The sequence below is a fragment of the Mchenga conophoros genome, linkage group LG18 (genome assembly GCF_057382185.1).
Source record: "Mchenga conophoros isolate Kocher_MC1m ecotype Shallow Benthic linkage group LG18, M_conophoros_male_GT1.1, whole genome shotgun sequence".
Classification (NCBI taxonomy): Eukaryota; Metazoa; Chordata; class Actinopteri; order Cichliformes; family Cichlidae; genus Mchenga; species Mchenga conophoros.
The window spans coordinates 24,927,658-24,944,615 of NC_140543.1; the positions used below are offsets into that span (position 1 = coordinate 24,927,658).

The 16,958-nt window shown below is 44.3% G+C and overlaps 1 protein-coding gene across 1 annotated transcript in view; it reads right to left on the bottom strand.

Annotated features, from left to right (window-relative positions):
- Nucleotides 1–16,958, bottom strand: part of wls (Wnt ligand secretion mediator) — a 32,331-nt gene that overhangs the window by 1,861 nt on the left and 13,512 nt on the right. The window contains exons 7-11 of the mRNA XM_085254593.1: nucleotides 2,451–2,548; nucleotides 1,536–1,599; nucleotides 796–939; nucleotides 566–649; nucleotides 287–455 (exon numbers count right to left, since the gene is read on the bottom strand). Of these exons, the coding sequence (XP_085110719.1) occupies nucleotides 287–455; nucleotides 566–649; nucleotides 796–939; nucleotides 1,536–1,599; nucleotides 2,451–2,548 (559 nt within the window). The remainder of the gene's footprint in view (nucleotides 1–286; nucleotides 456–565; nucleotides 650–795; nucleotides 940–1,535; nucleotides 1,600–2,450; nucleotides 2,549–16,958) is intronic.

Genomic DNA, 16,958 nt, shown 5'->3' on the forward strand with positions numbered 1-16,958 from the left:
CATGCAAACTCCACACAGAAAGACCCCGGCCTGATGGTGGAATTGAACTCAGGATCTTCTTGCTGTGCGGCAACAGTGCTAACCACCGTGCCACCGTGCTGCCTGCATTAATAAAATTCAGCTTTAATACAATGAAGAGAAAGGGGTTACGTCTAGGAGCAAGCAATAAAAACTAGCCTTATCAATAATTTATTGCCATGATTTGGTAATTTTTAGAGACCAAAATAAAAAAATAAAAAAATAAAAAAGCGGGTTAATTATAAGGCAAGTAGAAAGGTGTACTTACCAGTGATGCACTGACCACTTGACTGCTCATCTCCATAGTGTTTGTGAGACGGTGCATAGAGAAACATGATGGCGAACACGTACAGATTCCACATACCGTAGATGCCAGTGAAGAAGGCGCTGTTCACCTGCACTGTGTGTTCTCCCCAGTGCCAGTGACCTTCATTCACCTGGACCAAAACCAAGAGAGATCATTTTTAATGATTTTGTCCTTTCAATGTCGTAACTGGCCCTTACTCTGAGACACAACAGATTCCGTAACTTTATGAATGAGACTCACCTGACTTATGATGAAGAAGATCACTGTCAGTGCAGCACAGGCCAGAGTGACCAGCATGAGGAATTTGAACCTAAAAATCAGACCCTAAAATGATGACAGTGGGATTACTTAGTAAGAAAACATTAAGCGTCACAACACTGTTAGGAGTGCATTAATGTGTGTGTAAGATAATAAAAAACCTAGATCTAAACACACTGGCATGACAAACTAACTAAACCGCAGACACACACCTCATAGTGAAGCTGTCTGGCCTTAGACATGGCAGGGAGGGACATCCTCTTGCCACTAATGTTGCGGAAGACTTGAAAAACCATGAAACAGAGGAAGAGAAAGTAGAGACACGCACAGATCCCTGCCACAATTATGAAAGCCATCTAAGGAAACTTGTCAAGGAAGTAAGTAGTAGTCGTCGTAGTAGTCGTAGTACTAATAGTGAAAATAGATGAAAAGGTTCCACAAATTTAAACTTACAAAACACATTTTCACAATAATGTCTGAGGTGAAAAAACTTATAAAGTTATACTCATAAACCCACAACTCTATTCATGCAGTTATGGATCATTGTATAATATATTTTAAAGCAGCTAAGGTGACCAAAAAAATAAAAAAGGTTGTGTGCTGATGAATTTTACATCAATCAGATCGCCAAGCAAACAAAAATGGATATGCACACGTAAACACAAGAACCCTCAGCAATGCACATATGGCATAACTGAATGTTTCATATCATCATATTAGTCAAGAGAATACAGTTGCCAGTTTGTGCAGAAGCCAAGTGCAGTTTGGAAGCTGGCATAGTATCAATGAGGAAATTAATCTGTTCCAACAAATGAAGCAGAAGATCAACCATAACAATGTTTATTCATGCTAAACTCAGAAGTCATGCTTTGGTAATTTACTCTGCCATAGGGTCTCCACTGTCATCATTTCTCCCTAATGAATGTTCAACATTTGGTCATAAAAAGGATACAGCCAGCTCTGTTCCTATGTCCGAAGCCCAGATGCTGTAGAAGGGATTTTTCAGCTGGACACCTCTAAGGAGGAGAAAAATAAATAAATAAAAAAAACAAACATCAAGTATGACAAATCTTTTTTTATATACAGACACACTTCGAAGGAGTAATATGATAACACACAACCCATGGAAAAGAAAAATACTGGTACAATGCAGTACATTTAACTAATTTTGAACAATTAGCCATAGCAGTTGCAAATAAGGAGTGACTATTGTGGTTTGAAAAAAGAAATTATATAGTCTCCTGATGAGTATCTGGACTCAATTAATAGTGTCATGTAAATAAATCACAAAACTTGCATAGAATATGCTCATAGGAGTTAAAACGGGGCATTATCTAGGGCAGCGGTCCCCAACCTTTTTTGCGCCACGAACCAGTTTATGTCTGACAATATTTTCACGGACCGGTCTTTAAGGTGTCACGGATAAAGACCCAGGGAAACCAAGTTAAGCATAAAAACAATAAAAAAAAAAAAAAGATAAAAATTCCAGAAATTCCCTCCCCCCCGGGCCTCAACTCTCGCAGCCTGGTACCAAACGACTGGGGTTGGGGACCGCTGATCTAGGGTATATCGATTGGCTAACAGCTTGTGAGTAACAAATCAGTAGCCAATGAGCATGCATTGTCTTCAGCTGTTATCAAATCAATCCATTCCCTGTACGTCTGGTTTCCAAACAGAGACCGCAAAAAACGCCCAGTTCAAAAGGTTCATAAACAAGACTTTGCCAACCAATGAGTGAGGTCACGGTGGCTACGTCCATCTTTTATACCGTCTGTGGTTTGCTGTAAACGCACCTCTATAATGCAATGGACATACTCCGTTTTAATATGGTTATTTAAAACTGTGTTTAATGAAAACTTAGTCTCACCTCTCACACATGTCAAAGATAAAGAGGCAGAAGGAACCAAACACGACAGGTCCGACCTGCTTCCAGTAAATTGAGAAACGGTTCCTCTCTGTCTGGTCCTGAAAGAGAAGCACAAAACAGACAGATGTTTTTCACATTTCATCACTTACTGCATGCTACCTTCTCGAGGAATGGCCATGCTATAGATGAAACAGATGTCCTTTTATAAACACACCATCTTCATCAGAGTTTTTGATTTGTGATTGACTGATTGACTGGACTGCGATCTTAAAAATCAACTAATGTCTGTGCTCACTGTCACAGACATGTTAGCCAGCAAATGTAGATCTCACAGTCAGTGGAGGGTAATTTAGAAACTATGATAACTTCTGATACTACGAAGACCTACAGTGGGGCAAAAAAGTATTTAGTCAGCCACCGATTGTGCAAGTTCCCCCACTTAAAATGATGACAGAGGTCAGTAATTTGCACCAGAGGTACACTTCAACTGTGAGAGACAGAATGTGAAAAAAAAAAAATCCATGAATTCACATGGTAGGATTTGTAAAGAATTTATTCGTAAATCAGGGTGGAAAATAAGTATTTGGTCACCTCAAACAAGGAAAATCTCTGGCTCTCACAGACCTGTAACGTCTTCTGTAAGAAGCTTTTCTGTCCCCCACTCGTTACCTGTATGAATGGCACCTGTTTGAACTCATCATCTGTATAAAAGACACCTGTCCACAGCCTCAAACAGTCAGACTCCAAACTCTGCCATGGCCAAGACCAAAGAGCTTTCGAAGGACACCAGGAAAAGTATTGTAGACCTGCACCAGACTGGGAAGAGTGAATCTACAATAGGCAAGCAGCTTGGTGTGAAAAAATCAACTGTGGGAGCAATCATCAGAAAATGGAAGACATACAAGACCACTGATAATCTCCCTCGATCTGGGGCTCCACGCAAGATCTCATCCCGTGGGGTCAAAATGATCATGAGAACGGTGAGCAAAGATCCCAGAACCACACGGGGGGACCTGGTGAATGACCTGCAGAGAGCTGGGACCAAAGTAACAAAGGTCACCATCAGTAACACACTACAACGGCAGGGAATCAAATCCCACAGTGCCAGACGTGTTCCGCTGCTGAAGCCAGTGCATGTCCAGGCCCGTCTGAAGTTTGCCAGAGAGCACATGGATGATACAGCAGAGGATTGGGAGAATGTCATGTGGTCAGATGAAACCAAAGTAGAACTTTTTGGTATAAACTCAACTCGTCGTGTTTGGAGGAAGAAGAATACTGAGTTGCATCCCAAGAACACCATACCTACTGTGAAGCATGGGGGTGGAAACATCATGCTATGGGGCTGTTTTTCTGCCAAGGGGACAGGACGACTGATCCGTGTTAAGGACAGAATGAATGGGGCCATGTATCGTGAGATTTTGAGCCAAAACCTCCTTCCATCAGTGGGAACTTTGAAGATGAAATGAGGCTGGGTCTTCCAACATGACAATGATCCAAAGCACACCGCCCGGGCAACAAAGGAGTGGCTCCGTAAGAAGCATTTGAAAGTCCTGGAGTGGCCTAGCCAGTCTCCAGACCTCAACCCCATAGAAAATCTGTGGCGGGAGTTGAAAGTCCGTGTTGCTCGGCGACAGCCCCAAAACATCACTGCTCTCGAGAAGATCTGCATGGAGGAATGGGCCAAAATACCAGCTACTGTGTGTGCAAACCTGGTAAAGACCTATAGTAAACGTTTGACCTCTGTTATTGCCAACAAAGGTTATGTTACAAAGTAATGAGTTGTATTTTTGTTATTGACCAAATACTTATTTTCCACCCTGATTTACGAATAAATTCTTTACAAATCCTACCATGTAGATTCATGGATTTTTTTTTCCACATTCTGTCTCTCACAGTTGAAGTGTACCTCTGGTGCAAATTACTGACCTCTGTCATCATTTTAGGTGGGGGAAATTGCACAATCGGTGGCTGACTAAATACTTTTTTGCCCCACTGTAAATCAAGCTTCAGTAGTTGCAAAATTCTCTGACCTGTGACATCTCACATTTGATGATGCCTGTTCACAGGAGAAACAGGCTCCATCCATTGATTTCCAAGAAATAGGAAAAATACCAAATATTTCATCCGAACAACATTAGTAGTACATTCAGTGAGTGTGAGGTAGATTTGTGACAGACAGGTGAAGGACACACAGAAATACAGATTCTTTGATTTGTTAGTAAATGTTCTGTCCTTATTGTGCGTCCCTTTGCCCAACTTGACAGACAGCTAACGGTTCCAATGAACATTGGAGGCGGAAGTAAGTTTAAGGCTTTTTACTTCGTCAGTAGTTCAATGATTGACATCCTTTTCTTCCCGTAAAACTAAAAACAAACACAAAGTAAATGTCACAAGATGTCTTTTCCTCTTTACACACACTTCTAGGATATGAACTATACTGTTATATAGTATGTGTAATCAACAGCGACTCAGTATTGATCACAATACAACTTAGCGAGTTTAGCTTCCTCAAAGATAAACATAGCACATGAAATAACTGGTTTCTAAACAAATCTATGTAATAGAAATGCACCAAATAAACTTGTAAACATGTTGTACATTAATACTCACAAGCAATAACTCTCCAAGGCAGAAACGTTTTAAAGAGCAACAACATATTCTGCAGGCTAACAAGCGACCAGCTTCCTGTTTCCTCTACCCACAGGAACACAGAAAAACCCCACCAAAATAAAAGCTGGTGAGTATTTCCACTATGACCAGCAGAGGGTGCTGAAGAGAAAGAACCTATGCATGCCATAACACTCCCCGTCTGGTATTGTAAAATACCATTATGAACCAACTGAAACATCATAAACTGCAAGATTTTACAGATTATATCTGAATACAATGTTTACCATCATGACACACATACTTCTCAGTCCTTTGGGGACATCAATAACACTGTCTCTGACACAGGTCTCTGACATAGTTCCATTTCTCGAGACCCTCACTTCAATCTTCCTGACCCTGCCATCCTTATCCGGGAAGATCTGGTTGACAAGTCCCATTGGCCATTCATTCCGCCTCGCTTGTGCGTCTTTGATGAGCACCAAATCTCCCACCTTGAGGTTTGTATGGTTACGTTGCCACTTGTTCCGGCTTTGCAGTGTCCCTAAGTACTCCCGTCTCCATCTGGTCCAAAATGTGTTTGCAAGGTGTTGAACTTGCCTCCACTGCTGTCGATGGAGATCTTTCTCAATAAAATTTCCCAGAGGGGGAAGAGGAGTGCACACCTTCTGAGTGAGAAGCATGGAAGGTGTCAACAGGAAGGGTGTGTCAGGATCTGTTGTGATAGGAGACAAAGGTCTAGCATTAATGATGGCTGTTATCTCTGCCCTCTCAAACTGAAGAATCGATGCAGGGAATTGATGAAACTTGATGCGTCCATCGACTCAATCAGTTCAATGTGCACAGCACGTGTGCTAAGACACGTAAAAAGAACAGCCCACCTTCTGCTATTTGCCTGGCCTCCTCTTGTGCGCCTTGTGACCACAGACCAAGGGCCAAATACATCCAAACCCACGAAGGTGAAAGGAGGTTCGGTGCTGATACGATCAGAAGGCAGATCTGCCATTCTTTGCTCAGTTGCTTTCTTCCTAAGTCTGTTGCAGGTGATACAGTTGTGGATAATCTGTTTGATTAGCCTCCTTGCTCCTGTAATCCAATATCCAGCAGTACGGACTGCACCTTCTGTGAACACCCGTCCCTGATGCATTACTCGCTGGTGATGGTGTTCTACTATCAACTTGGCAACATGGCTACCACCTGGAATAATGAGAGGATGTTTCTCCTTGTAGTCGATGTTGGCGTGTTTGAGCCTTCCACCTATCCTCAAGAGTCCTTCATCATCACAGTAGGGATTGAGTTTTTGTAAAGAGCTGTGTTTTGGTATGTCTTTACCATTAGCAATACAGGCAAGTTCCTCCTCAAACATTTCCTTCTGCACACTTTTGATGACGACAATCTCAGCCTTTGTCAGTTCCTCTGCTGTGCGAGACTGTTTGCAATGATGCCATGAACTGCAAGAGGGACCTTCATCTTTGCTCTTGAAGACCTTTGCAATATGAATGAGCAAACTAAGGGCCTTGAGGAGTTTCTTCAAAGAGGAAAAACGTCTGAACCTTTGCGATCCAAGCAGAGACCCATCATTACTCGTGTGAGTGACAAAGCTGCGTATTTCATCATCCAACTCGGGGTCCACAAGGTCATAGGTTTCAGCTTCTCTTGTAACACTAGCTTGTAACAAGAAGGCAGGTCCTTTAAGCCAGGCACTGTCACCAAGCATGGCGGTAGGCACCGAGCGTGTGCCTATGTCAGCAGGGTTAGAGCTCGTAGGGACATAGTGCCATTGTTTTGGTCCTGAAATCCTCCTGATTCGCTGCACCCTGTTGCCAACATATACATAGAACCTCTTCGTCTGGTTGCTTATATAGCCTAAAACCACACGACTGTCTGTGTAGAATTCAACTGCCTCAAGATTTAGGTCCAGTTCACTTGTGATGACTTCAGCAAGCTCTGCAGCTAAAACAGCAGCTCCCAATTCCAGTCTTGGAATTGTATGAGCAGATTGTGGGGCCAATTTTGCTTTCCCTAGAACGAAGCCCACCTGATGGTTCTGATTTTCGCCAGTGGTCTTTAGGAAAGCAACTGCTGCAATGGCTTTAGTGGAGGCATCTGAAAAGATGTGTAACTCTTTTCTGATTGCTGTTGACATCGTAGCAGAAGCGTAGGTCCTTGGAATATGTACATTCTTGAGATCGACAAGAGATTCTTTCCATGTATCCCACTCGGCCTCCCTTTCTCTAGGCAGTGGAGTGTCCCAGTCTAGGGCCTCACTTGAAAGTTCTCTCAGCAGCATCTTTCCCTGGATTGTAACCGGTGAAGCAAATCCTAAGGGATCAAAAAGACCATTGATTGTAGCTAAGACACCTCTCTTTGTAAAGGGCTTCACTGTCTCTGCTACTCGAAAGGTAAAGGCGTCTTTCTTTAGGTCCCATATCAGACCAAGACTTCGCTGTGTAGGTGTCACATCAGTCTCCAGATTTAGCTCTTTAAGCCCCTTTGCACGGTCATCTGGAGAAAACGCATCAAGAACCTCAGAGCTGTTTGATGCTATTTTATGCAGGCGAAGGTTAGATGTGGCAAGCATTTCCTGTGCTCTCTTCATTAGATCAATAGATTCACTGGCTGTGGGCCTTGACATAAGCGCATCGTCAACGTAGAACTCCCTCTTAATGAAGCGTCGTGCATCTGATCCGAATTCCTCTTCACCATGAGCTGCTGCACATCGAAGGCCGTATATAGCTACGGATGGTGAGGGGCTGTTGCCAAACACGTGAACCTTCATTTGATACTCACAGATGTCATTGGCAGGATTGTTGTCTTCATGCCAGAGGAAGCGCAAATAGTTTCGATGGTCCTCTCTTACAATGAAACTGTGAAACATCTGTTCAATGTCAGCGGTTACTGCAACAGTTTCACGTCTGAACCTCAACAATACTCCCAATAAGCTATTATTGAGGTCAGGTCCAGAGAGGAGAACATCATTGAGAGAGACGCCATGGCACTTTGCACTTGAGTCAAACACAACCCTGATCTGATCCGGCTTCTGAGGATGGTACACCCCAAACGTAGGTAAGTACCAGCACTCCTTGTCCACCTCAAGTGGAGGAGCCAGTTCAGCATGGTCACGATCAAATATGTTCTGCATGAAAGCAAAGAAATGCCTCTTCATTTCAGGCCTTTTTTCAAGGGTGCGCTGAAGAGAGGATAAGCGTTTGACGGCCTGGTCGCGATTGTTGGGCAGCCACTGGCGAGGTCCCTTAAATGGAAGTGGCACCACCCAGCTGTTGCTGTCATCTATGAACATCTCTCTCTTCATGACCTCTAGGAACAGTTTGTCTTCAATAGAAAGGCCGATTTTGTTATCGTCCTCGGATGTATCAAAGATGGTGCTTCCAAGAGTGCATGCCTTAACTATAGGTGTTTCGGTGGTAGGGAAGGCTTTACGCTCAGACTTGGACCCATAATTCTCTTTGATATGAACCATATTTGGACATGGTCTGAAATAGGATGGGCGATTGTTCTCAAGCACATTAGTGTGATAGGCATCCACAGCTGCAGGCTTATGAGCATCACCTAAACAGACGTCACCAATGATGACCCATCCCAGGTCCAGTTTCTGTGCATATGGGGCATTGTGAGGACCGTTTCTATGCTGCCTCGCTTTGTGGACACTAAGTAGGTCACGTCCAAGTAAAAGGAGGATCTCAGCTTTGTGATCGAGTGGTGGGATGAGATGGGCTATTGGCCTTAGATGAGCATGTTCTGCTGCCACCTCAGGGGTAGGTATCTCAGCTCTGTTACTCGGAATGTTATTACATTCAATTATTGTCGGCAGCGTGACTGATGTGGCTCCGTCTAGTGACTCCACTACAAAGCCTGTAGCTCTTCTACCCATCATTTCTGTTGTTCCCGCACATGTACGAAGTGTGAATGGAGACTCTGACCCCTCTATGCCATAAACATCAAAAAACTCTGACCTGGCAAGTGACCGATTACTCTGATCATCGAGCACGACATAAGCCTTTGTCACTCGCTCTGGCTGCGCTTTTGGGAAAACCTTTACCAAGCAGATCTTAGAACAGGATCTTCCTCTCTGAGCTTCTCCACATACTTCAGTACAAGTCGATGTTATAGCAGGCTGAGTTGTCTCTTCTGTGCCCTCCCCGCCATGACCAAAGAGAGTTGCAGGAGGTGGTCCTGGATGAAGGGCAGAGATATGATTCCTGCTTTCACATTCTGTACACTTGATTGTTGTGCTACAGTTCTTGGCCATGTGACTAGTGGAAGAACAGCATCTAAAACAGATACCATTGTCCTTGAGGAAGGTCTTACGCTCCTCAATGGGTTTATTGCGAAACCCTCTGCAGCGCTTGAGGGGATGTGGCTTTTTATGAATAGGGCACTGCCTTTCCACATCACAGGTTTGCTCTCTCACGCTGTCTTGGCCAGCTTTCCCCTGTGATATTTCCGTCTTGTGAGCAGAGACCAAACCCTTATAGGTCTTCCTCACTGTAGTATCTGATCTAAAGTGGTCTGTTGTAGATGCTAAGAGCCTGAAGCCTGGATCATTGCGGGCTTGTGCCTCTCTGCAGACAAAGTCACAGAGAAAGGAAAATGGCGGAAAAATGACACTATGGTCAACTTTATACCTAAAACCCTGAGAGAGCCACTTTTCCTGGATATTGTGTGGTAACTTGTCCACAATTGGAGCGACACCACGTGCAGTGTCAAGATAGCTTAGCCCTGGGAGATAACCCTCTGATTTTGCTGCCTCAACCTCTTGCAGCAGGTCACTAAGCTCTCTCAGCTTAACAGGATCTTTGCTACTGACCTTTGGGAAGTTTGTAAGCCTGTCGAACAGTGTTTTTTCAATTATCTCTGGAGAGCCAAAACATTCCTCCAAACGCTCCCAGGCTTTGTCCAGTCCAACTTCAGGACGACAGACATGCACTGTCTTTATTCTTTTCACATGCCGTGCTGAGTCGTGCCCTAGCCATTTAATAAGGAGGTCCAACTCCTCACTGGGGCTGAGTTTTAGTCCACTGATTGCATTCAGAAAGGAGGATTTCCACGCCCAGTAATTTTCAGGGCAGTCTTCAAACTTTGTGAGACCAGCATTAATAAGATCCCTCCGTGCCAAGTACCTTGCTATATCACCCACCTGAGCACCGCCATCTGGTAGGAGTTGAGGTATGACTCGATCAGGCGACCTTTCCCTTGTGCTCTCTGGTGGGTGCGGTGTTGAGTGGGGATAAATACCAGACTTTGGTTCCTGAGATAGCCCTGATGTTGGAATGGCTTTGTTTCTCATTTTGAACAAGTGAGATTCAACATATGGAGTACCAAAGCTTTGCCTGGGTTGAATCGTGGGCTTCAGCTCATGAACAGTTGACTCTCTATGCTCTTCCTCTGGTTTAGCACTCTCGGTTGGCTGTAGATGCTGCTCCACATACTGCCGTGTCCTTTCAGCAGTCTCTTCAAAGGCTGGTTTCCTTTCAGTTTTGACAGACTCCTCTGCTGCAACCTCAAGGATGCTGGCTTCAGCCATAGCTGCTGCTACCTCCTTTTCATACTGTAAAGTGTTCAATTTGGCTTCTATGCGAGCCTTTTCAATCATCATTTCTGACTCTATTTTGGCATAATCAGCTCGTGCGCGAGCTGCCTCCAGTTTAGCACGAGCTGCAGCAGCGGCTCGACTGGCTGATGATCCACTCGATGGTATAGAGGCCACTGACCTGGTCTCTAGAGCCGACAGCTGCGTTATTTCTTTTGTGACTTGTGTGTCCTCCATCCCACAATGCTGCTGTGTGGCAAGCGTAAGCAGTAGTAGAGATGAGACGTGCTGGCAGACGAAGTTGCTGTCTTTGATTATCTCTGCCTGCTGAGAAGCTGCTTTTTTACTGTTCTGTCCTTATTGTGCGTCCCTTTGCCCAACTTGACAGACAGCTAACGGTTCCAATGAACATTGGAGGCGGAAGTAAGTTTAAGGCTTTTTACTTCGTCAGTAGTTCAATGATTGACATCCTTTTCTTCCCGTAAAACTAAAAACAAACACAAAGTAAATGTCACAAGATGTCTTTTCCTCTTTACACACACTTCTAGGATATGAACTATACTGTTATATAGTATGTGTAATCAACAGCGACTCAGTATTGATCACAATACAACTTAGCGAGTTTAGCTTCCTCAAAGATAAACATAGCACATGAAATAACTGGTTTCTAAACAAATCTATGTAATAGAAATGCACCAAATAAACTTGTAAACATGTTGTACATTAATACTCACAAGCAATAACTCTCCAAGGCAGAAACGTTTTAAAGAGCAACAACATATTCTGCAGGCTAACAAGCGACCAGCTTCCTGTTTCCTCTACCCACAGGAACACAGAAAAACCCCACCAAAATAAAAGCTGGTGAGTATTTCCACTATGACCAGCAGAGGGTGCTGAAGAGAAAGAACCTATGCATGCCATAACAGTAAAACAATTTTAGACGTAACTACTGAAATAGCACTGTGATAAATTACTCAGATTAAAGATTAATTCTAGAGGATATTTGGACCTGTGCAGTTATCCAGCATAGTTTTGTGACTTGGCGACACAACTTGTGCCTCAGCACTCCATAACCTCACACTGTAACCACTCTAGCACCTTTATGGTTCCTAAACACTTAAAGTGCAATAATACCACTGACAGTTGATCACTGAATGTCAAGGAGGGAAAAATTAAAAACAGATTGAGCTACAACACTGGCATCCTATTACATAACCACACCCAAATTCAGTGAGCACTTTAGAATGACCCATTTTTGACAAATGTTTGTAAAGGCAGACTGACTGGCTAGGTGCTTAATTTTATACAACTGTGGCAACTGAGCTGAAAACACCTGAATTCAAAGATTAAGAGGTGTTCCTCAATACTTCTGTCCAGACACTGTACCCAGGATTAAGACGAAGATGAAAATATCAACAGGCACCATCATAATATTGAGACTTCTCTGCAGAAGGACCCAAAAGGCTCATCATGCTGCTTTACATGAAGAGATCCTGCTGTATCATGCCACAAGAAGAGCTTTAAGGAGACGACGTGAATGTCTTCAAGTAGTTACGGTAGTAAGCTACTTGAATCCAGAAAGAAAGCATTGGGAAAGGACTGAAGTTTAATATTCAGCACAAGTTGACCAAGCTGAAAGAGTTCAGAGTTAATACACACCAGAGGTTATAAATGATGCCAAAAGGTGTGTCTATTAGATGTTGACAGGGAGAGATCTAATAAACTTTTGTGCAGCAGATACTTGGATGAGTAATAGCACGAAAAGGACAAGTGTAATTAATAAAGTCTGTGATATCTGCAGAGACCAACACCAAGGATTTGGAAGTTGTTTGGCAACATAATAAGCACACCTGTCTAATGTATGGAATTTTTTAAGACAGCAGAGTCATCAATTATTTAGTAGTCACCTGACCATCTTTTTCTGTTTTGATTAGTCAAAATGCCTGGTGTGAAAAGTCTTCATGTACACAGTCTGAATCTGTCGTTCAAATTTGTAACAACATGATCAAACACTTTAGCATTGTATAGTGATTTGCTGGCGTCTCTACGTGTTACAGTGCAATTAATACACACACACACACACACACACACACACACACACACACACACACACACACACACACACTTTGTTTATGCAAAGTGGGCGGGTACTGGGATAAAACTTCTCTAGTAGTCTCACCAAAGTCATCTGTCAATGGGAGGAACAATACTGTTGTATGACAAGGTGGGAAGTACATGAGCCCTACACAAACACAGCCTCAAATGTATGAAGTGCCATAAATGTCAGCTTTTGATCTCACAAGAGCAACTGAACATCTGCATCACACATGTAAAATGTACCAGTCTCTGATCCAACAGGGGACTTTTAAAATATGATGTTCCCTTCTATTAACATCTGATAAAACCCATTTGAAAAATACAGTGATTGTGCATACATTGTTAATCATATCAGCTCAAGCACAGATCACGGCTGTCATGCAAAACTGTCTTGAACTTTTACACATTAACATAAAGCAAAATTAGATAATGAACAGAATAAACAGGTTGTACAGAGCAAAACCTTGAGAACAAGCAACCAGGTTTAAGAGCAGGCCATGGAACCACACCACGTACAAGCTCAGGTGTGTCAGGTAGAGATGTGACATTGCTGCAGAGGCTTTAGCATGCCAACGAAAACAAGTGGAGCAGAGCCAGCCAGCCAACAGGAGAAAAGCCTGCTGTGCTACAGTCCAGAGAGTTGAGGCGGGACAAAGAGACGATGAACCTGTCTGAGGCAGACATGGAGCTCATCAAGACAATGGTCACTGTGTTCAGGTGACCAAAAAAAAGCTGATGTCTGATCATCTCCGTGACTGCCTCAATCCAGGCCAGATTACAGACGTCAGATAAAAATGACCTGCGATTCTTTTGTGGGATGACAGCAAAATTCAGGGAAGATTTTGATGGCTGGTACACAGAGATCACACATCTTCAGTTCTTCTCTGCCCAGAACCAATGTTTCAAAGAACTGTGTTTCCTGGACAAAAATGACAACAAGATAAAATGGGCAAAACCACTTTTCCAAACTTTATAGTGTGACGTGTAGGTTTTTAACATGAACCCATGACAAGACTCAAGTTTTATTGTCCTTATTCAAAGAACAAAGCTTTAAGTCATGAGAACCATGTGGGTTTTTTTGACATTACTGAAAACAAACCCAAACAAATATGCATATAATGAAACACTGAATTGAACTCTTCACATCTGTCAGATGCGGATGCGCAGGCAGCTCAGTGCGCACTCGCGGAGCAGATACTGCACATGGAGCGGACATTCCCGGACTCTCTCATCATTGCTCTTGGGGACTTTAACAAAGCCAATCTGAGCCATGAGCTTCCCAAATACAAGCAGTATATTAAATGCCCGACCAGAGAGGAGAGGACATTAGACCACTGTTACAGCACGATCAGCGGGGCCTATCGTGCGGTGCCCCGCGCTTCACTCGGACTTTCTGACCACGTCATGATCCACCTAATCCCCGCGTACAGACAGAGGCTGAAGCTCTCCAAACCTGTCGTGAGGACTAAAAAACTGTGGAGCAACGAGGCTGTGGAGGAGCTTCGCACGTGTTTGGAGTCTACAGACTGGGACACACTGAAGGCTGCTTCTAACAGCTTGGACGAGTTTACGGACACTGTCACCTCCTATATCCACTTCTGTGAGGACAGCATTGTGCCATCACGCACCAGGGTGAGTTATAACAATGACAAACCCTGGTTTACTCCTAAACTCAAAAAGCTGTGGCTGGAAAAGAGAAAGGCGTTCAGAAGCGGAGACAGGGACTGCTACAGAGAGGCCAAGTACAGGTTCACTAAAGAAGTGGACATTGCCAAACATCAGCACTCTGAGAAGATGCAGCAGCAGATCTCAGAGAATGACTCGGCCTCTGTGTGGAAAGGTTTTAGGAATATCACAAACTACAAGCCTAAAACCCCCCACTCCACTGACGACTTGCTCTTGGCCAACACCCTCAACGACTTTTACTGCCGTTTTGACGAGCCATCAGGCAGCCTTCACACCTCCAACGGCCCCAACAATAGAGACACTTTGGACACTAATTCCCCCACCTCTCCCCCCTCCATAGAGCCATCACCACCTTCAATCACTTCACCTGCAACACCCCCCTCCTCACCCCACACAAAAGAGGATTTCACACCACCTCCTCCCACCACAACTCTTCATATTCATGAAGCAGATGTGAGGAAGCAGTTTAAGAGTCTGAATGCTCGAAAAGCTCCCGGCCCAGACGGTGTGTCTCCTGCCACCCTCAGACACTGTGCAAACGAGCTGGCCCCAGTGTTTTCTGGCATTTTCAACTCCTCACTGCAGGCATGTCATGTGCCTGCCTGCTTCAAGTCCTCTACCATAATCCCTGTCCCCAAGAAACCTAGGATCACTGGACTAAATGACTACAGACCCGTGGCTCTGACATCTGTGGTCATGAAGTCATTTGAGCGCCTAGTTCTCTCCCATCTCAAGACCCTCACGGCCCCCCTCCTGGACCCCCTGCAGTTTGCATACAGAGCCAACAGGTCTGTAGATGACGCCATCAACATGGCCCTACACTTCATCCTGCAGCATCTGGACTCCCCAGGAACCTACGCCAGGATCCTGTTTGTGGACTTCAGCTCTGCCTTCAACACCATCCTTCCAGACCATCTCCGAGGCAAGCTTTCCCAGATGAATGTGCCTGATCCCATCTGCCGGTGGATCACTGACTTCCTGACGGACAGGAAACAGCATGTGAGGCTGGGAAAGAATGTCTCGGACTCCCGGACCATCAGCACCGGCTCCCCTCAGGGCTGTGTTCTTTCTCCTCTGCTCTTCTCCCTGTACACCAACTGCTGCACCTCCACCCACCAGTCTGTCAAGCTAATCAAGTTTGCAGATGACACCACCGTTATCGGACTCATCTCGGACGGGGATGAGTCTGCCTACAGGAGGGAGGTTGAACGTCTGGTGTCCTGGTGCAGCCACAACAACCTGGTGCTGAATGCCCAGAAGACAGTGGAGATTATTGTGGACTTCAGGAAGCACACAGCCCCACTCCCCCCCATCATCCTGACTGACACCCCCATCACCTCTGTGGACTCATTCCACTTCCTGGGTAACACCATCACCCAGGACCTGAAGTGGGAGCCCACCATCACTTCCGTCATTAAGAAAGCCCAGCAGAGGATGTACTTCCTGAGGCAGCTGAAGAAATTCAACCTGCCAACACGGACGATGATGCAATTCTACACTGCAATCATTGAGTCCATCCTCACCTCCTCCATCACCGTGTGGTACGCTGGAGCCACTATCAGGGACAAACAGAGACTGCAGCGTGTTGTGCGCTCTGCTGAGAAGGTGATTGGCTGCAGACTCCCATCTCTGCAGGACCTGTACACCTCCAGGACACTGCGGCGTGCAGCCCGGATCTCAGCTGACCCTTCTCACCCTGGACACAGTCTGTTTGACCTGCTCCCCTCAGGCAGGAGGCTCCGGTCCATTCGCACCAGAACCTCTCGCCATAAGAACAGTTTCTTCCCCTCTGCTGTCGGACACATGAACAATAACCGTATGACTGTTCCCACCACTAACACATGACCCTACGCTGTGTTCACTGCATCATTCCATGTTTGGCACTGATCACCACCTGCACTCATGTATATATCATGTATATATCTATCCACTTAGCACTTTTAATTCTTATTCTTATTTTTATATTTTTATGACAGTATGTTTGCACTGAAGCACCGCAGCAATTTCCTAATGTTGTAAACCTGCTCAACATTTGGCAATAAAACCCTTTCTGATTCTGATTCTGATTTGCTTGTTCTCTAGCTTTCAGTTAACAGTTCTCTGTTTAGCTGTTAAGGGTCTTCTTTAAGATGAACACTCACTCAAAAAAATATATTATTATTTAATTAAACTGAGAAATAAGGAAATTATATAAATTAAGAGTCAAGTCTTGCAAGTGATGAATATGGAGATGCAAGATGTACTTCAAAATAAATACACCTTTACACTGAGAAAGCATAGAGTAGGATCAAGAAACAATAATCTGCACAAGTCCTCTGTGATTACACATGAAAGTGCATGGTGCTCTGCATTTTCCTATATCAATATGGGGGCTGGAGTGAGAAAGAGAAGACAGTGTGCAGTAGCTGAGGCATTCTCCTGAGCATGCATGCAGTCCTTGCTTTTATCCGAGCCCGATCATCCTTTCATTCAAACACCATAATTCAGGATACTTAAATAAAAGTGAGATTAAGAAACTGTAAGTAAGATCAATAGCGAGTCAGAAAAACCATGCACAAGACCAAAGT